General features: G+C 41.8%; 1 protein-coding gene across 3 annotated transcripts in view; it reads left to right on the top strand.

The window, feature by feature from the left end:
• Positions 1-22,027, top strand: part of fam49al (family with sequence similarity 49 member A, like) — a 45,997-nt gene that overhangs the window by 5,837 nt on the left and 18,133 nt on the right. The window contains exons 2-3 of one of the 3 annotated variants that reach the window (XM_074686486.1): positions 14,850-14,940; positions 19,454-19,533. In XM_074686486.1, coding sequence (XP_074542587.1) covers positions 19,464-19,533 — 70 coding nt within the window. In that variant the 5' untranslated portion in view covers positions 14,850-14,940; positions 19,454-19,463. Of the gene's footprint in view, positions 1-14,849; positions 14,941-16,064; positions 16,396-19,453; positions 19,534-21,380; positions 21,461-22,027 lie in introns of those variants that run through there. The other 2 variants (XM_074686485.1, XM_074686487.1) reach the window with 2 other exon arrangements.

Here is a 22,027-nt window from a genome sequence, read left to right as displayed (position 1 = left end):
CATCACATCTTCTCTATGAGAACTTTCTAGAACGTACTGTTGTTTGTTGATCAAATCGATTGTTCACTATTATCGATAAACAGCCTGAGAGCAGGCCTCTGGTCATATCTGTGATCAATATCTGGGATGCAGTTTTTAGGTGAAGTCGATACAGGGCGATGGTCGACCACAGAGAGGAAAGCAATGAAAGAGGAAGTGACACAGTGACACAAAGAGTGTTAAAGGGATTAGTTAACTGAACTGAGTGATAGTATCTTAATTGAAGCCTCAGCTAAATGAGGTGGAAAAGTTTAATGTTTGATTACTGAGGCTGAAGGTAAATTAATTCACACCAAAGAGTAACTTTAACTATTAGAGATAAGAGAACAGAGTGTTGGTGAGAGTGTTTGACGATGTTCCTGATTAGGAGCTTATAAATCTCTTCCTCTTTTCTCCAGTTTGCTCTTACTCCTGGCAAACGTCCAGCACAGTGGCTCTTCGGTGGTGGTTTAGTCAATGTAAGTCAGCACAGCAGCCTGAAAAGCTCTGGATAAAACAAAACTTAATTCCTCCAAGGAAAGTCTGAAAACCAGCCAGCATTACACAAGATAACGTTTCATTTGCCAAACATACAAAGTAGCTGCACATTCTCAAAGTCTTCTGTTTTTTAACGCTGAGAACGAGATGACTTTTTTTTTTTTTAAATGAAGCCAAACCACGAATACGTGCAGCGTCTAGGTTGCTGGTATGTTTCTCAAATATTCAGGGTTATGTCAGATTAGGTGTAAACGTTGATACAGGAGCTGATACCCAAAGCTAAACCCTGCAGAATCAAAAAACAAATATCCCAGCTCTGACGCTGAAGGCTTTGTCACAGATGTTTTTTTTTTTCTTCTACCAGGAGAAACGCCAAAACCAGGCTCTAAGAACTGCAGGTTTTTGAATGACCACTTGAGGCTGGCTGTGAAAGTGAGTTCATCCCCTGAGACACCACTGCTACAGCGTTCACCTCGACAACAAATTTCAGTGTTTACAGTCTGGTGCACAAAGGTTTTAGTCTCTGAAATTAATTCTCCCTGAGCAGCACTCCTGAGGGGGGTGGAGGAGGTTGGCTCCAGAAGCCAACGAATCCCCATAAGGCTCCATATTTAAATACATATTTATACAGTACAAATAAACATGCTTCAGTTTTTCAAACCAGTTTTTGTCTGTGTTCCTCTTGTCTCATTCATTGAAACTAAGGGTCCGTTTACAAGACAACTGTTTTAGGGTGAAACGCAAAAGTTTTGTTGCATTTCAGCCTCGCGTTTACACGGAAACGGCGTTTCAGCCGACCTTAAACGGCAACTTTTGAATACGACCTCCAGAGTGGGATTTTTCTGAAACACTGCCATGTGAACAGTAAGCCGGCATTTCAGTAGAAACGCTGACGTCACATTGCGCCTCGCGCTCCACGCATACAACAGGACAACAGTACCGTTGTTACGATAGTGGTGAACTACCGTATTGTGCTTCTGCTGCTCAATCTATATTATCTGCTGACTGTCTTTACACAAAATATGCATCTGTTGCTCCACTTTTGAACTTAGTATTCCCCAATACAGGAGATGATCGGCTCAACTCTACTTCAGTGGAGATCTCCTAAATGCAGCTTCTGCTTCCTGGCATGTTTACTATAGCGTTTTCAGTCCCTCAGCATTTCTGTGTAACCGCAGATTTTTTTCACTGCATTTTATCGTTTTCAGATGAAACGTTGTATAAACATGGGGGGCAGATTTTCTTTCTACAACCATTTTGATCAACTGGGGTTAAGAGATTGAGATTTAAGCACAATGAGGGCTGCAGATGATTTGATCGACAGTCAGCCTGTGTTAACTCCACTCTCCTCCTCTTCTCCTGGTTTAATTTGTGTGAAAGCTGAGTGGAGTCAATGTTTCCAACATGGCAGCTCCATTTGTTGGGCTTTAAGACACCTCTTTGGAAACCAATGAGTCTGTAACTTTCCTCAATCTGTGGCTTATGGAGTTGAATTATGATTACAGCATCTGTTTCTTTCATATTGGAGCCTAAAGTCACACTGCAAAAAACTGAAATCTTATCAAGTGTTTTTGTCTTTTTTTAAGTAAAAACTGTCTTATTATACTTGATATGAGCCACTTTCAACTTATCAATCCAGAAAAATGTCTTGTTTCAAGTTATCAGAGTACTAAAATGAGGTTTGAATCGCTTGTAACCAGTAAAAAATCTGCCAATGGAACAAGAAAAAATAGCTTGAAAATTTCCTTGAGACTAGAACAATGTCTTAATACAAGTAACTTTTCTCTTGTTCCATTGGCAGATTTTTTTTACTGGTTACGAGCAATGCAAACCTCATTTTTGTCCTTAAATAACTTTAAACAAGACATTTTTCTGGATTGGTCATGTGAATTTGGCTCATATTGAGTCTAAAAAGGAATTTTCTACTGAAATTAAGACAAAAACACTTGATAAGATTTCAGTTTTTGCAGTGCAGGGACCTACCTGTCTGGTTAGTCACCTTTGCTAGTTTCATTTAGTGAACTTGATTCCTTTGGTACAGTCCGCGTTGACAGAAATGACTCTGAAACTCTGTGACCTCCTTTAGAGACCATCGACCACTCTTTAGTAAAATTCCACCTCTTTAGGAATTAACGCTGGAGCTGATCACAGCTGACGCCAACAGCTGAAAATCCTATAGACATTTAGCACGATTTAGAGCTGGTGAATCTAATGGTGGCTTCATTCACTTTTCAGATACAATCCTCTGAAGTGCCCCCCCTCCAAGTATTTGTTCACATGTGTGTTGCCAGATCTGCCATGGGCACACCGGGTTGTTGGCAGCTATGCTTGAATTTTTGTGTTTCATCAAGCTTGTGAGACCTTACACATAGATGTTTATTTCTTTTTTTAAGCTTCATCTTTTTTGATGCCCAACACCACACACACACACACACACACACACACACACACACACACACACACACACACACACACACACACACACACACACACACACACACACACACACTAATTAGTTAGCTTGAGTCAGTGAGGATTATCTATCGTACCATCTATTTTGATTCAAACAACAAAGAGCTGGTAGGAAAGTTGGTTAAAAATAGATCACTGGGCAGAAATAAACCACAAAATCAGCCAAGATCCCAAACTTCCACACCAGGGATCCACCTACACACTCCAATACACCTTTTTCTCATCACTTTTATCCTCCATCAATTTATTTTTTCTCCGCGTCAGCTTGAATCCATACCATACATGGCAGCCCATTTCCTATATCTGAGAGCTGCTGCTGCTTCTGCCCCTCCCAGTGGGACAGGGAGCAGTGTAACACTGCATCCTCTGCCATGTGAGACACACTGCAGCACAGTGTGATGGAGCATCGCCTCCGTCAAGGACGTGCTGGCTCTTCCTGGTATGGAGAGGGTGGACGACTTCGGCACACGGAGCTGAAAATAGATTCTAGGTCAGGCTGAGGTCAGAGGTCATCACATTCATTCATTCTCTTCGGTCATGTGCTGCTGGAGGGACAGAGACACATGCTGCATCCCAATTCTGCACCACGTAGTGTTTGTGTACAGTGTGTGCAACATAAACACTCCATAACACCATGTGCTGATTCCACTGAAATGACTCCCACAGCCTGGCTTGGTTTGCAGCTGTAGATGTTAGTTTTACCTTTTCGGATGCTAGACGCAATATTTTTCATCATCAGTTGAAACAGTGTTTTTATTTTGCAGCATCGTGGGTTCTTCAATGTTCAGTCGACTTACAGTCGTACATTTGTACAGTTACACAGTCCTCAGTGTTTAAGCTCTTTCTGGCTCTGGCACAGAGACACAGCTTGGCTCAGTCACTTTATCTGCGGTTTTTCTAACCAGAGAACAGTCAGTAATGATCATCACAGCAAACCTGTTGGGATCGTTGAAAATCCTGTGATGTGGGAAGTGATTAGGAGGTCTTGGATGGCAAAATTTCAAAGTTGTGTTGGAGATAGTATTAGTTACTTTTTCTTTTGGTTAACTTTGTAACTTCTCACGGTCTTAGACTCGCTTCACTGCAAAAACTAAGCAAGTGTTATTTCTTCTTTTTAGTAGAAAAAATAGTTGAATTAGACCTAATGTGACAAGACAAAAATATATTTTTTTATGATATATAGAACAAAACAACACCTGAATTTCTCCTAAAGAGTAAAATAAAACCACCAGTAGAGTAAGAAAGATGTTGTGTTAGCTTCTTAAATTAAGAATTTATTCTCGTTTGAACAAAACTTGACAGGCAAATTTTTCATACCTCAGATCCTTTTAAGCAATTCAGATGAAAATTGTATCTTTAAAATCTTGAAATAAGACATTTTTCCTGGACTTGATGGGTGAATGTGGCTCATATTTTGTTAAATAAGACTTTTTAAAAAAAAAGAATAAGACATGAACACTTGAATAGACTTCAGAAGGTTGGGGATCCACATGCTGAAGTTTCCCTGGCTTTAGCTGCGTTTCCACCAAGCAGACAGGTTCAGTTTGTCTCGGTATGACGCGCATTTTGTGGTGTTTCCACTGACTTATCCCGGGAAAGATCCCCAAATAACCCAGAGGAGCTGTCCCACTTTTTGGGACCCTTTCGTATGGGTGCCAAACTGAACCGATCCGCTCTAGAAAGATGGAGCAACACACTGCAGACCATTGATTGGTCAAAAGAATCGTCACTTACCCCGACAGCGGCTGCATTTCTCCTGGCGGCACAATGACTTCTCTGAAACAAAGCTTGATTACACTTTGTATCAAAGAGCTACATGCCAATCACAGAGAGGACGAAATGCTGCATGTCTTCCATCTGTGCTCTTTGTTTGCTGAGTCGCATTTTTCTTCTTCGTTGGATTTATTAGCGGGGTAAAATGTGTCGCGCTGCTACGGCGTCACACTATCGTTTAACAGCTGCAGCTTTTAGCATCCGGCTTACACGCCGCCCACCATGAGAGGGTACAGTTTGCTGTGGAAGCGCAAACGGAATCAGGCTTAGCTGTGCCAAACCGTGCCAAACCGTGCTGAACCGACCCGGACTGCTTGGTGGAAACGTGGCATTTGACTCTTCTCCAGTTAGCCTCTCGTGGCTCAAACAGGTGAATGTGACAGGTATCTGCAAGAGATCTGAGTGGAGTTAAGAACTGCAGCTCCATGGGATTAACATTTATCTTCTTATCCACTGGATACTTGGATTAACCCCCAGGAAAAGACTAAGGGACACATGTCTACCATATATAATAACTTGATCTCCAAAAGTGCCAAAACTCAGGGGGTGACAACATCCATGGTGATCTGTAAATTGTTAGTGTGTTTGATGATGCTGCTCTAGGTTTCTCACAGCAAGAAACTGAAAGTGTTTTTATCTTATTCAAAGTAGAAAATGTATTTTTATACTTGATATTATCCACATTTAACTGGTCAGTCCATTAAAGTTATTTAAAGACAGAAATGAGGTCTAAAAAGCTTTTTACAAGTGAAAAAATCTGCCGCCGAAAAAAAATGCTCAAAAATTTGCATAAAACTGGAATTCAATTGTTCAACTGGCAGATTTTTTAACTCGTTACCAGCAATTTAGACCTCATTTTTGTCTTTGAATAACTTAAAATAAGACATTATTATGGACTGGACAGATGAATCTGGCTCATGTTTTGTCTTAAAAGACTTTTCTTTTCTTTTCTTTTTTTTTTTTTTTTTACCAAAAATAAGACGAAAACACTTGATAAGATTTCATTTTCCAGTGCTGTCTCTGAATCTCATGAGTACAAGCATCTCCTGTAACATCCTAATAAAAGTTAATCACAAATAAATAAATAAGCTAGAGAACGCTCCACATAACTACAGTCCACTGATGGTCCTTAAACTTGTTATAAAAAGGAGACAACAGACTTACGCCTACGTAGACAAAACGACAGCTGGATGGAGCGACAGTGAGTGAAGGGGGAGAGTGAAGGAGAGTTAAAGGAGAAGGAAGAATTAGACGACAGTGAGACGTCAGGGAGTTGAGTTTAAACTGCCTTTATGTTCTGGTTTACAGCAGTCCTTGTCTGTCACCCTCACTTTAATGCTCGCCCTCTCTCTCATAAAAAACATTGATTCGTACCAACTCACAGAAGACCATTACAACACAACTTCAAGTGCGTTTGCATTCCTACAAACATTCTGTGTATGAACAGACGCCAGAAAATTTCAACCACGCACACAAAACATTTCAGCCTCAGCATCAATGTTGCATCTTTTTTATTCATTCTAGAGATTTTACCTTCAAATGCAAACACACACACACTTAAACACACACCGTTCTGACCCAAATAAGGAGTGTGTGTGCATTCCATCAGGGACAAAGAGTGTCTGCCGCACAGACTTATAGCGCTACTGTCTTTGTTTACAGATCACAGGGGGTCAGAGCAGGACAATAAAAGAGGGGGTGCAGCAGTAGTTACAGCGTTAACAGTGGCTCACATATAAAAAAAAAAACGCCTTTCATGTGTGTGTGTGTGTGTGGACCCCCATAAGACCAAAGCAGCTCCTGTGATAGCAGCTAATTGGCATCCAAAAGCACTAATAAAGATAAGAGCAGCTCACATCCCTTCCCCAGCAGCTGAGGCTCGGAGAGGAACCAGCTTTTAAAAATGCAATTCAAGGCTGATTTTCCTCCAACTCTGCTTTTCCAAGATCCAAAACAGCCCTGAGCCCTAATCTGGTGCTCAAATATTAATGGCGACATTAAATATAAGGCATATATTAATCTGCATGTTGGAGAAACGAGGGCACAGGAAGTGAATTATATTAACAAGGATCTCTCCTGCCAGACACTTTGATAAACAACATACTGTATATGTTACACATTCAAACACACTTTATGTATAAACCTCAACAGTACCCACACAATAGAGACGAGAGAGCTCATTTTTATCCACCTCCTAGCTCATAAGCCTTCAGATCCCTCAGTTACTGCTCCAGTTCTTTCTTTCAATCAAATAAATGATCACTTTGACGAACGTTACACAAAGAAAATGGATTTGGGAACGGCTCAAACACGCTCTCCTCATCCTCCCCTTTTTCTTTGTCAGCCGTGCTGCACAGAATCACAATGCTCATTTGCAATCGCCCTTTTTATGAGGCGCCGTGTGCTGCGCCGGACCCAGACTCAGCCGGTGCGTGTGTGTGTGTGTGTGTGTGTGTGTGTGTGTGTGTGTGTGTGTGTGTGTAAAGCAGAGAGATGGCTGAGGGGGAGGGGTGGTGCCAAAGAATCGTAACCTCCTCCTTCCATTTTCTTCTTCTTCTTTTTTTTTTTTCTCCTCCTCTCTGGCTCTGCATCCTTTGCTCCCAGCTTTTCTTCTTCTTCTTCTCACCTCAACAGGAGATGGATGCTAAAATATCTACCTATGATTGTGTGTGTGTGTGTGTGTGTGTGTGTGTGTGTGTGTGTGTGTGTGTGTGTGTGTGTGTGTGTGTGTGTGTGTAGGCCTGAGGCAAATTGGCTTTAGCATTTCATCGGCGGTCAATCTTTGATGGCGGTGTAGCCAGGTCTGACACTGCCATCTTCCATTATTTAGCTGAAACTAGCTCCTCTCCTTTCCTAGTTCCTTTCTTCCTTTCCTCTTCCCTTCTGCTCACTCTTAGTTTTGTCCTTTTCTAAACTTTCCCTCCTCTCCTCTCCTCCTACTTATCTGACTCCAGCACATGTCCAACCATTTTTTTCCCAACCTGCCAACAATGCACAGTGTACCAGCCAAACATAACAGGCTCTAATTGCTGTTTTGAAAAATCATTTCTCATAACCTGAATTCAGGTAGGTGTTTAGTTCACTTGCCCCCTTTCCTCTCTCCAAACACATGAGCAGGCAGTTTCCTCGCAGCCTCCTCCACTCACCTCCACCTTTAGGGAGAAAATTCTGAGAACAAAGACAGAAAGGAGAGAGGAGGATGTAACAGAGACACAGGCAGAGGGTGAAGTCAAAAGGGTGTGCTGTGTGAAGATGAGTGAATGAATGGAGACATAAAAGGCAAGCTCGGAGCGAACAGGGGGTGGAGAGAGGGGTGTGTCGAGAGGAGGCAAAAGGTTGAGACAGAGTGAAAGAGATGGAGAGGAGAAAGAGAATAATCACCAGTGTTTTTTTTTTTTTTAAGAAGGTGTTCAGTGAGCAGAACTAACACGATCTGAGTGCCACGGACACAGATGTCGGCGTATAATGACTTTGTGATCTCTTTCTCTTTTCCCTCTCAGACCCTTTGACTCTTTCACCATTTCCCTCTGAGTTGCAGGAAAAAAAGGCGACTATATTTGGAGACTGTCGCTCCAGATGTCTAGACCTCTTCTTCAGCACATGCCCTCTGGAGACTGCAGAGTAGTCTGATATTTGATTAGCATGACACTGATTTATGACAGCGCTCATCAGGTGGCAAATACAATAGAAGCCTTCCTGGAATCAATAGATTAGTTTTGACTTAAAATACTTGACACGCATAACGTTGAATTAACTCGACAGCAGAGGTTGGCGACCTGGGGCACAGGTGCCACAGCCCGCACGTGAGGCTATTTGTGTTGGCACAAAGAGAATGATTACATTTACTTTGTATTGTAATCTATTCAACACTTCACAAAAACTGAGCACACTATAAATGTAAAAATTGAACAAATAACATAAAATAATAATCTTATAGGTCCCATGTTTTGCTCCTTTTCTGTAGTTTAATATGGATCATTGATGTCTTCATGAAATGTTACTAATATGTTTTGGTCCAAAAAGCCAATAAATCAAGCACAGCAGCATTGTTTCCAGGCTCTCATAGCCCCTCTGTTCAGAACGCTCTGATTTAGTGGGCGTGGCCTTCATATGTAAATGAGCCACCGCTGATACCGCCCTGCTCTTCTGCGTCACTGAGAGCGGCGCCACGAGCTCCGAGTGCACAATGTTTAGAAAACAGTGAAGCTCGTTAACCGTAACATTACAGGCAAAAACAACAGGCTAACTGCAGCTAAAGTTAGCATCCTGAAGCTAACACAGAGACAGGAGGACACTGAAGGAAAGCTCTTACATCTGCTCCACAGCACACAGCATTTAAAATACTCACATTTCCAGGGTCCAAGGTTTGTTGACGGATGGTTGGTAATGCGCCTGGATTCAGGACCAGTCTATTCACTAGCCCTCTGTTGTACTGTCCAAAGTTGGAAAAGCAGTCGGCCGTAAAGTGACTAGCACACACATGCACAGTTTTATTGAGTGTAGCTGGCACATTTCCCTCATAAATGAACTCTAGCCACTAGTCTTGTCTTCTTCCGAGATGGGAAGCTTGAGCATGGAACTATGTGACTGTCTACTGCCAAAAACAGAGCAGTGATGGCTCTTCAACTGTCCGGCAGAGGGGAGAGGAGTGGGCGGGAAGTGGGCGGTTCTGGGGTATCTGCTCTGGTGGACCAATCAGGTCATACTTGCTCCTGATTGGTCAAAAAAAGGAATCTGACATCGGCAAATCCCCCAAATCCAAACAGCTCGTTTTAGGTCAGGATTTTACATTCACAAGCACTACTAAATATAGGTTTTTTCATTAAATATCACATTTTGTGGGCTGGGAGGAAAGCCAAAGACCCACAAATTTCACTAAAAGACTTAATAAAGTGATTTTTGCATAATATGGGACCCTTAAATTATAACACTATGGGTGCCCAAACGTGACTTGCAAGTGCGTCATCACAAATCTCTTGTGAGTTCAGCCTGCTAGCTGAAGCATTGAGGAGCGTTATCATGGTGAGCAAACCAAGTTCCAGTCAATCTTTTTAACAAAGATGGGCAAGGGATTTTGGATTTATTCCCTGGAGAGATCAGGGGTTATGAACCCTTTGCTGTAAAAGTGTGGTATGTACAACATCAAGCGTGCAGCATCTTTGAGAGACCCAACACAAAAAAAATACTTCAAAGATGAGATAAATTAGAGCCAATATAAAGAGCGTTAGCAAAGTATTCACTGACGGGGAATACATAAAGGAGACTTTTCTATCAACCCCCAATGTTTTAGTTGATGGTCTACCAATTAAAATACAATCATGTCCAGAATCAAAGAGATGCCCCTGAATTTCGGCAAAAACTGTGGAGAGGCGTGTTAGTGATATGGCAGAAAATGTGTCACAGCAGCAAAATTCTGCTCTCTAAGATGCTCCTGAATTTAGCGTGGCTGTGGATAAAAATGTGTACGATAACGAGGCCCTGCACTTGGCCATTTTGGTGGGATACACAGAAGATAGATGAGCATGTTTAAATACTGCAAAAATGCTGTAAATACAGATCAGTTACAAATGATTTTATAAAAGAAGTAAGGAATGGAAAAGGTTGCCTACCCCTGCTCTACAGTCACACAGAAATAGCTGATGCATGTGTATAATTTTATTAGTTTTCTAAAATTGGTGACTCCTGTGGACATCCCTGTACCTGAGGGCGTCTGTGGCTTAATGGAGGAGCATCTCCTCGGTCTTTTAAAAGGTTGTTAGTGGGATCCCTGGCTCCTGCAGTATACCTGTCAAAGTGCTTTTGGACAAAACATTGTTCCCCAAACTGCCCCCAAATAGCAGCTTTAGCCACTTGTGTATAAAAGTATGAATGAGAAAGTGACCGAGACATACTGTGCAAAAGTGCTTTGCGCGCCTGGAGACGAGCTAATAACTGCTGTTTAATTGCAGCTCTTAAGTCTTATGAATCCTGTGAGGCTCGTGTCCTGCACATAATCTTTTTTTAACATCAACAATCCTCCTGTGCCTTTTGGTGGTCAAACTTAATATCTATTATTACATAGAGCGTAGATGATCAGATGATGATCTGATCAGGAAAAAAATGCTTCATGTCAAACATCTGACTTGGGAGAAACTGGTCTACGTTCACAACCGACACCAAGTTATTTTCAAAGTTTCTCCTTTTCTTATTTCAGGAATAGAAACATTACAAAAACATCCAGAAATAGTTTCACTCTTATGTGTAAACCTGGTTATTTCTCAACACTATTTCTCAGTATCTGTGGCCAGGTTAGATTTTTCTGGGATAACACAAATTACGACATTACACCGTTCAAAAAAGTTAAGCAGTGAGAAGAGAGATCTGTGTTTTTCCTCTGCTGAAAGGAATTTCTTGGATTTATTTTGTAGTGATGGTGGACACTGAAGCTGGCCTGTCAAACATAAAAAGGACAGAAAGGACAGAAGAAGGCTAAATAGGAGTGATAGAGTACAGATAAGATATCGGCTAAACCAGTGGTCAGCAACCTTTCTGAGCCCAAGATATCTAAACCCAACCGGCGTGAATGCAAGATCTACCTCCCTTCTACAAGCAAATTTTCCAGCCATGGTCCACATTTGTCTATAATGTGCGAGCTTCAGTTCAGAACTCCATCATGCGTGATGAGGAGTGATTAATTTTTCTATTATTTTCAAGATCTACTGGAGAAGCTTCAAAGATTGACCAGTAGATCGCGATCGATGGTTTGGTGACCTCTGGGCTAAACTGTTTGTGACGATGTTTCTTCCAACCCACAGTCAGCAGTTATTCTGCAGTGGTCTGTTCAAACTTGAGAGTCTATCAACAAAATGAAGAGTGAGGTTACGTTAGCTCTGCGTGGTGAGGTTGGAGTTGGTTGAGTATCGAAATTTTGTCATGCCGGTTTGTTGTTGTAGTTAAGCTAAGTATGATCTGGTTTTAACACAGTTTGTTTTATTCTGAAAGTTTCTAGCTCCCTTCAGGTAGTTTCCATCCTTGACATCCTGTCACGCTTAATTTGCCTTGTGGTGATTTCATGTATCACAGCTCCAGCATCTGCCAAAAATAGGGTGGTTGCTAGCCTGCAACCTGCCGGATCAGGGATGCAGTCAGACCACAACAGGGCGGATCTAGTGTGAGTTGACCAAGCAGCAACCTCCCGTCAATGCAGAAGAGCTACAATCTGCAGTTAATCAAGAAAAAGTGGAGCTAGACCAGAGACGCACCTGGACGCTGTAACACATTATGTGCTGAGCTGTGAGCAACTCTTGACAGATAGTCTGCTCATCTTCTGTTCACTAAACTACGCTGCAAAAAGAGTTAACTACAACAGTGGGCGATAGTGCTCATGGGAAATTGAGTCTTTATCCTTGAACAACAAGAGAGGCTCAGGGTAAATCTCACAGCGACTCTAAATAGGGAAACAAATAAACCTCCAGCTACTGGTGGACCACTTTATTGGACGCCAACCTGGTTATAAAAAGGCAAATAGTAATCATCCAGAAACAGTCTTCAGCTCTTTTAGGTCACACAGAGGCATCAGTGTTCATTCTACTCTGCTTCATAACCTCTTAGTATTACACAGAAGCTTTTAACAAGCATCAAAAGAGCTTTTTCTATCAAACAACTAAACATCCAGCTCGGTTTGAACTTCATCCTAATATATCACTTTAATAAGCACACAGACAGAAATCGAAGTTAGCGTTTGGTTCAGATTAAGTAGAGATGAAAAAAGCAAACAGGTGGCGTGGAGCTCAAACGGCAAATTAAAGCACTCAACTAATTAGCAGGATTGTAAACAGTGATCCATCAAATGTGTTCTCTGGTTGTGCACTGCAGTGGAAGTATGTGTGTGATCTCAGGGTGAGTTAATAAATCCATTACAGAGCTTTTTCTTCTTTTACACGCACAGAAACAAAACTGAAACTAAATGTCTTTTATGTTGAATTTGGGTAACATCTTTTAAAGTAAATCGAATCATGATATTGTCCAACAGCATTAAAATGTAGTGTCATCGGTCAAGTCTTCACCTCTCATGACCTCTACTTGCAGCAAAGCACTTGACCTTTGACCTTTCAGTGAAGGCAAATCAATGAGAAGGAGGTGATTTACTAGAGCTGGAGTCCGTTATGTGAGGTAGCAGACGTGTTGTTTAAAAAATGGAGAGGGTAGTTTTACAACCTTAAAAGTAACAACACAAATGCTCCTACATGCACCTCACGCTGGAGATTAAGGAGAGTATATCCATCCATTCATCCATTCATCCACCCATCCAATCTACCTTACTGATAATGCTGAACGGTACCCTACTGTGAGAATAAGAGGCTGTGTTTCCCTGGTAACTATTCTTCAAAGGCCCCCGCCTCTCTTCTGTCTGCACTCTCTCCTGATGAGAGTCGATGATGCAAGGGCAGCAGCAGTGTTGTTAATAGTTACACCAGTCAGCCAGCAGAAGACAAGGCTGAGGTTGTAAGGGACGGAAAATGAATGAGATTAGCTTAACAAGCTTAGATCACGTTGCAATATGAAAATAGGAAAAGGGATGGGGCACCTTCCAGGTCCTTTTTACAGAGGTAAAACTGTTAATACTTCATTTTTGAGTGTGATTAAAGCTGATTTGTTAAACTGTTACTCTTAACTGGTATACAATTAATATAGCTTTGACATATTTCTATAATAATGATGAAACAACATTTGATATATTTGTGCTCTGGTGGTTAAATCACAGGATATACTTGGAGTCGATGAACTTATTAGCTTTTTTCAGTCAAGTTTTTTGTCAATGCTTTAACCAAACTTATGTTGGACTATTTTGCTTGTATCCCAGTTACTTCAATGCAAAAAAAAAACACTGAAGAGCAACTGTGCACCTCATTCCCAGCACCCAATACCAGATAGAATAGAATAGAATAGAATAGAATAGAATAGAACTTTATTGTCATTGTAACATGTACAACAAAATTGAAGCATTGACATGCTACAGGCTGCTAACAGCTGAGTTCACATGTAAACAATGCAGCCATGGTTACATGTAGAATCTCCAGACAAACACAGGAGAAAAAGCCACAAAAAGTTTGGTGTCCATGACCAACAAATGAGCCATACAAAGTAATGATCCACTCCAAATACAAAGATTACGAAGAAGAGACAGAGCTTTGTGCCCGGCCCCCAGAATATTACTGAAAAACAGCCCAGTGAGGAGAACAAACCAGGTTACTTTGTTCATTTGTTTTTAAAATCAGCTCTCTGAAAAATCGCTTTTGCATATCCTGCCTCTAGTTTATTGGGAAGTGTACACAGGTTATTGTTTGACATAACCAATGCTAAATAACTTAAATTTAACTCTCTACAGCTCCCAGATGAACATGTCTAAACTTGTATACACAAACACACCTTTCGATTTCACTACCCACCATGAAAACAAGTCACTGTCTTCCAATCAGTGAACCCCATTCACTCAACTCACAGACATTTGCTGCTGATCTTTGATGCATTCACTCACAGTAAAACACGTCACCTCTCACAACAACCCAACCAATCTGTTACAGTATTCATCAGTTTATTCTTCATTCAAGCTGCTTCTTATAGCTATGTAAGAGGGAAATTTTCTAAACTTAAGATATATTCAGAAGACCTTCCTCCTGAAGGTGTCCTCTGCAACCGACCACATGTGTGAATAGGAATCCGTGTTTTGGCATAGTCAGCCTGTTGGTTTGTTTGTGTTGTGCCCATAGTTTTTATCTGTTGCTCTAAGAAGAGCTTCAAAAGACATTTAATGCTTACTTTAACATAAGACTAACTACAATTCCAGCTGCAAAGTGTCAAAGTTTCTCCCCACCAAACTAGCTAGCTGGAATACTTTCATTGCTGTGTTAGAGGAGCCAAGCTAGCTCCACTGGAGATTATTCAGTCAGTGTATTTCTTTCCTTTTCCTCATTTGACTAAACGCCTCTGAAAGCCAAAAACATCTCATTTCCATTCTGATCTTCCAGGCATTGAACTGTATGCTGTGTTATGTTGAATTTCATGTTAATTTCCCTCTCTCTGTGTCTCTGTGTCGCTCTCCTTGTCAGGTGGTGGGTGCTGATGCTGTAACTACTGTGTGGAGCTGACAAGCCCTGGTTGATGCAGTGAAGTGTTACAGAGGGATAAACACAAGTGAAGGTAAGAAGGAAAAATAAAACAGCTGAAAAATGAGAACACGGCAGAGGAAAACCATATGGGCGAGTTGGCAAAGGGGGAGCTGGATGGACTTTGATGGGTTGAGAGGAAGGATGAGAGCTCAGAGAGTATAGTGGCTGCATCCGTTGGGTACAGTACATCTGCTGAATGGGTTTGATTCACAGGCCACTGAATACCCAGCCAGGCAGAGTGCGACAGAAAGAGGGATCATTGCAGGATGAGGCGAAGAGAAAGACACACAGATGGAGAAAGGGGGGTTCAGATGGTATTATTGATGAGTTAATAGAGGTTAGACTTGGCAGAGACGAGCAGACCTGTTCAGAGCTCACTAAATCCACACAGATGAAGCTCCTGGGCTGTAACAGGAGGAATCTTTCAGCGCGGGCTGAAAGGAAGCGGGGAGGCCTTGCTGTGCCGCTTGGCTTCCAGTCTTGACCAGGTTTGCTTTTCAGAAGCCGCGTGTGAGCCAAGCTGTGTCTTTATTAAGACTTGAGGAGCCCCTCGGTTTGGTTTCGCTATAGCTGGACTACAGATGAGAGCTGTGTGCTGCACAGTTGCATAAGAGAAGCACTTTGCTCCACTTTCATGCTGGCTGACTGCAAACATTGTGTGTGTATGTGTGTGTATGTGTGTGAGAGGGAAACTGCGACCAGCAGCCACCAAGCACACTTCCTGATTCACAGAATGCCATGTCTCCACGTCCAGTCCGAGAGCCTTTAATGGATGTCTCCGTGATGTACATTATGTACAGCAGTTTAAAGGAAACGTGTGTTTGCAGAGCACGGATCGTCATCCCCACTCTGACACTTAGATTTGTTTGCACCCAGGGGCCACCAGTGAGACTGCTCCGTGACAGAGATGAGCTGCGACAAGACGAGGCCAAAGGAGCCAAGAGAGAGCTGCTGAGTGGTGAAATAGAGAAGTGGGGCAGGGAGGAAAGCTAGGGGGGATATTTTTTGAGGAACCCATTTTGACGTCAGAAACAAAAAAAAGGGAGAGAAAGAAAAGATTCCTCCTAAGAAAAACTCATGAGGAGGACAAGGCCAGAGGAAAGAGGCAGAAACGTGAATAACAGCAACACATCTTACACTCTTCATACCAACATCCTCTCTCAGCGGGCGTCTGCTGCTACAAGCTGCTGAAAAGAAAACAAAGAGAAGCATGTAGCCTGCTGATCAAATAGAGAAAACCACAGGAACTTTAAATAGATGCCTGAAAAAGAGAAGTGTGAAGTGGACAGAGATACGCAGAGAGAGACAGAGGGAGAAAGAGTCAGAGCAGAAGTTTACATCAGGCTCTCAGAGAAGCAGAGCAGAGCCGAGGGAAGCTGCAGTCAGTCACCGCTCTGAGCCTTTCTGAACGAGGATTTACTCACAGTGAAGCAACGTGCGATTCAGAAGGAAGACAGAGAAGCTGAAGATAAAGACAAAGGAAGAGGTAAATTAACGGTCGATAACGACGGTTGGGCTTGTTTGATGGTCTCGTGTTATTCTGTTGTTTTATGGAGCACGTCTGTCACTTGACTTCTGCTTCAAACACATACACTGATTGATGATCTGATGCATCAGATCACTGTTAAGTAAATGACCCAGTGTGTGAGCAAAGTGGTGGCTTTTTTTTTTCCACATCTTCTGCTGAGATGAGCAGACGATATCACCAGGCCAACAGTATCCTGGCAACCGTCAGCCGAGCGCTGCTCTCTGGATGGACCGCATGCTGCTGCTGCTGCTGCTGCTCCAGAGTCTGTGCGTGTGTTACTCCGTGTTTGTCTGAGTGTTTGTTTAAGTGTGGCTACCTTACACACACACACACACACACACACACACACACACACACACACACACACACACACACACACACACACACACACACACACACACACACACACACACACACACCTCTTTCCAGTGTGTCAGTGTGCTTTCATTTAAACGGGACGGTGATGGGACCTCAGCTTGACTTCCCCTTTGCGATCACCTTGTCAGGCCAGAGCTATGAATCTGTTATTCATTTATTCATAGCGTCCTGCTATCTTAGAGCAGGTGGTCTAGAAGTCATGAGGAGACAAGGGGCGTTTTACTCGTTGGGACTGATGCTCACAGGCTCCAGCAGTGACTCAGCATATAGCCCTCCTTCTCCACCTCCCTGTATATGGTGTAGGCAGAGTAAACACATGATACAGAAAAGTCAACAGGAAGAGAAACTGCTGCTTTTTGAAAACCTCCTCCTGGAGGCTGTCTCAGCGGCTGGACTCTGTAACTCAATCCCGTCCATCCGTACCTGGGTGCTGCATTGCAACACGGGTTCTTGCTGAGTAACTGAGAAAACAACAGGCTTTTTTTTGCAGTGCAGTGGCTTCTCATAAACATGCTAATGCTGGCCATAAATTACTCTTGCAGGGGGAAACTGATAGGCGTCTACTGTGTGCTAACATGGCACATAAACACAAAGGGTACAGCGCAGGAAGTGAAACTTGGCAGCTGCAGTTGCTACCAGAGACACAGTGTGATCAAGAAGACAGTTTCATACTCGCAGAGAGAGTCGTTTTTGATATCAGAGTCCAGTTAGTTTTTATGTGTAATGCACCTTTTTATGGCACATAAGACCAGATGTGGCCCGTTGATACATCTCCTTCTCAACTTGGTGAAAAAAAAATCCACAGATGTGTCCAAAATCACCCCACGAGTTTGATGTAGTGGACTTAAAGTGAACTAAAGAGTGAGCACAAGAAATTCACCTTTAAACATTGCTGTCTGATAGATAATGGTATCATTTCTTTCTTTCTTTCTTTCTTTCTTTCTTTCTTTCTTTCTTTCTGTCTGCCTGTCTGTCTTTCTTTCTGTCTCTTTCTTTCTTTCTTTCTTTCTTTCTTTCTTTCTTTCTTTCTTTCTTTCTGTCTGTCTGCCTGTCTGTCTTTCTTTCTGTCTCTTTCTTTCTTTCTTTCTTTCTTTCTTTCTTTCTTTCTTTCTTTCTTTCTTTCTTTCTTTCTTTCTTTCTTTCTTTCTTTCTTTCTTTCTGTCTCTTTCTTTCTGTCTGTCTCTTTCTTTCTTTCTTTCTTTCTTTCTTTCTTTCTTTCTTTCTTTCTTTCTTTCTTTCTTTCTTTCTCTTTCTTTCTTTCTTTCTTTCTTTCTTTCTTTCTTTCTTTCTTTCTTTCTTTCTTTCTTTCTTTCTTTCTGTCTGTCTGTCTGTCTGTCTGTCTGTCTGTCTTTCTTTCTTTCTTTCTTTCTTTCTTTCGACAACTGGGGGATGACATCCCAACATATACCAAACATAGATGAGCAATATCTTTGTACAAATACAAATTAAAGTAAATTTGGTACAATAATATCAAAATAAATAAATAAACAAAAAATGTAAAAATAACACAGGATTGCACTTTTAAGGATTTTAGACATTGCTCTATCGTCATAAACTAATGTACTGACAAACTGCATTTCAAAAACAAATAAAAACAGTACATTATGACCACTAATATTGAAATGGTACAATGAAGCCCTGTAAACACCCATCAGAACTCAGAAATGAAATCATTTCTGTCATATATGTGTGAAGTATGCAGTTTAGTGCCAGCTGGATAAATGTTATAACTTACAACACCATTAACTTTGGTGATACCTAATATTATACTGGCAGGTTGTATCAATAAGAGCGCGATGAATAATATAAAGTATGCCAGTGTGGCCTGGGCCTGCGCCCCATGTACAAAGACTATTCTACTCAAGAAGGCTGGATTTGAACCAGCTGTCCCTGTCCAGCTCTATCCACCATCCTAACCTCTTCAGATGGGGTCCACAGTATAGGGTATAATGATTGTCACTCAGCTATATGACAGGACAAGTAAATTCTTATTTAGTGAGCAGTGGGTGATTTTGGACACAGACAGGGTCCTGGGCTCTAGATCACCTGACGTGTTGTTCTGGTCATTTCTTTCTATGAACATACGAGTGTTCAGAACAGCTTGTTTGACCTACAGTACAATCCAATAAGACTTGCATCATTTGTCTCATAAAGCGCTGGCATCTGGCCTTTGGGTATGAAGTATAAAGAGCTTGTCATAAACTATCCATGGACTGCTGTACATAAAGGGCATTAGGAGAGAGTAGCCTGTGCATCGCAGCCTTTTATTGGGTTACTATAGTAATGTAAATGGATTATAACCACTGCTCAGCTATAGCGACTCCCAATGAGTGAGCTAAATGATTCACTACTGGATTTCGGCCCCCTTCTAATCTGATTCGGCAGACGCTGTGCACGGGATGCAAACTGTGATCAGTGTCATTTCTGAGAGGAATGTCTGACTTTGCTTTGGACATATTGCTTAGACAGAAGGATGGAGGAGAGGAGGAGGAAAAAGGGTAATTAAAGAAGTGCAGATGGGTAAAAAATAAATAAAACATTCACAACCTGCTGTGTTCTCTATGTGCATGCTGGGTTTTTTCATGAGGGTTGCCAGGTTGTGCGTACTGTATGTATTTTGTTGTTTCCTCCCGTTCAGGTCGCCAGCCATGGGGAACCTCATTAAGGTCCTTGGCAAGGATTTAGAGAACTGTCCACATTTTTTCCTGGACTTTGAAAGTAAGTGAGCACCGGGGTGTGTGCACGTGTCTGTGTGCTTGAAGTGTGAGTGCACATGTGTGCAGCGGAGGTGTTCGGTGGGAGGTCACTGGGTGGGGTCAGGGGAGGTATTTTTGGATGTGAGCTGTTGAGTTGTTGGTGGTGGTGTGATGGAGTGTTGTTGTGGGTGTGGTGTGTTGTTGTCAGATGCTCTCTATAGTCCCACTCTCACGCTTGGCGCTGCTAAAAGCTGTTCTGTTGAGTTGTAGTATAATCACAGAGTGTAGGAGTGAATAAGTGCTGCGTAGGTAAGACAGTGAGGCAAACAAGCGTTATGAAATAAAAGCAGTTACAATCCTGAAAATATGATTATCTCTCTACAACACGATCACTTTCTCAGGTGATTGAGAGATATATACTTAGCTTTAATCCTTTCAATGAGTAAGTGCGTATTATAATTACAGTTTTCTTATGGATCACATCTTTGATATGAATATCATCAATGAGATCCATATTTTATCATAAACAGACGCTAAAAAATCAAACAGTAGTCAATAACAGAGTGCAACACATAAACCCAGTGTACAACACACTGTTCGCCCTCTTTTCCCTCAGGCTGCTGTACGTTCAGCCTCACCACACACTCACTGGGTACTGCAGCAGTTTTATTGATCACAGAACGGATTCACATTATTTATTCCAGTTCCACTCACCAACTCCAATTTTTATTGATTCCTGTTCCTGAATCCATTTCCTCTTCTGTGTTAAAATGTAAATATGACAAAAACAAAAGTCAGCCAGCCCTTCTTGTTTGAGCATTTACCTTTTTACTAAATCTTACACTTTTTTTATCAGAATAGATCAACAGAGAAAACCAAAACCAGAGTAATTTCTATGAATGAAAGAAAAATATAACGAAAGCAGATAGAATATAAAAAAGTTAAAACATTTTTAGTTTGTTTTGCATACTTGTATGCAAATGATTGAACAGTAATGAAAAGGAGTAACCCCCTCACCACAAATCTATCAACTGCACACAGACTTTCTCCTCATTTTTTTCACACCACAAGGACTCCTACATTTATTTGAAACACTGAGAGAAATAATCATTTTATTTGATATGAATGGGAACGTGAGCTCAGCTGAAGTTTGTACCTAACTGTGATGAAAACAAACATTGGGGGCGTTTCTAAAGACAAGACTGCAGTGCATTTACAACAGCAAATTAGTTTTAAATTCACATCATCTTGACAGCACTTCTGCCATTCCTCTGTTTTCACAACCTGTGGACATGCTGTGGGACGTAATGTAACTCCAACACAGCAGCACAGCAGATAAAATAACTTTTAATGGAGTGAAAAATCCTCTCTGAGATTCAATCCTGAAAGATTTATGTCAGCGTTAGGAACTGAGAATCACAATCGAAACGCACTTGTGTTATTGAATCCTCCAAACTTCAAAACAGTTTCGTACCCAAGCTGAGAGAACACTCATTTTTTTTGGTCAATTTTCTGTATTTTCTATATTTCACTCTTCAGATCTTACACTTCCTTTTTAAAATTTTAGCTGGAAAATTAAGAATTTTCAAATGATGATTTAATTTTAGTGTCCCTTCATTAACTCTATATCTAAGCTAAACTTTGAACAAAAGCGAAGGAGTGGGACTAAAGAAGCTCTGCGTCCATGTTGCCATGCTTCGCCCAGGACATTCTTCCACCATGCCATCCCAACAACCCCCTCTCATCCAGCCTCCCAACCCCAACACCCTCACACACATACAACTCACACACTTGTACACACGAGGACATGCGCACAGCCCCGACATGTGTCCCCTCGTCACCCACAGAATTCTCCCTCTTCTGTTCCAGGGGGCTCATGGGAAACCTCCTGAAAGTGCTGGCTTGCACCGAACTTGAGCATGGCCCAATAGTTTTCCTTGACTTTGAACGTGAGACCATCCGCTTCTTATTTTTTTGAGTTCTCCCTTTCTCTTTGTTGCCTTTGCTTTGTTTTCCTCATTCCATCATTCTTAGCCGACCATTTTGTCATCCTAACGTCCTGATTTACCCCCTTCTCCCTCCTCTGCTCCTCTCCTCTCCTCGCCCTCATCTTTATCTTTTGATTTCTGCTCCAGGGACTGGCATTTGAAAGTCATTTGGCTTCCTTTCTGAAGGGTCTCATTTACACATGCCACATCTTCTTGGAGGCAGACAGACACACAATAGCATGGTGACGGGGGTAACAAAATGACAACAATGACGCTTTGATCTCAGCTCCCAAGCTACAAAAACTGAGGAGAAGTAAACAGAGAATGCCAGTCCTGTGTGGGTGTGTGTTGCTCAGGGTTGATGATGGCTAACAAAAACTCTGTCGTCATCCCTCCACCTCTTCATCTCCTCATCTCCTATTGTGTGCCTGACCTATCTGCGTTTGTGTGTTTGTGAGTGAGTGTTGCACCAAATAATGTGTGTGAAAGAAAGTGAAAGAGAATGATTACAAAAGAGGCTGCTAAAAT

Source organism: Halichoeres trimaculatus, unplaced genomic scaffold (genome assembly GCF_033239565.1).
Source record: "Halichoeres trimaculatus isolate MK-OKI-2021-1 unplaced genomic scaffold, fHalTri1.1 fHalTri1_scaffold_14, whole genome shotgun sequence".
Lineage (NCBI taxonomy): Eukaryota > Metazoa > Chordata > Actinopteri > Labriformes > Labridae > Halichoeres > Halichoeres trimaculatus.
This window is presented reverse-complemented; position numbering and strand designations above follow the sequence as displayed.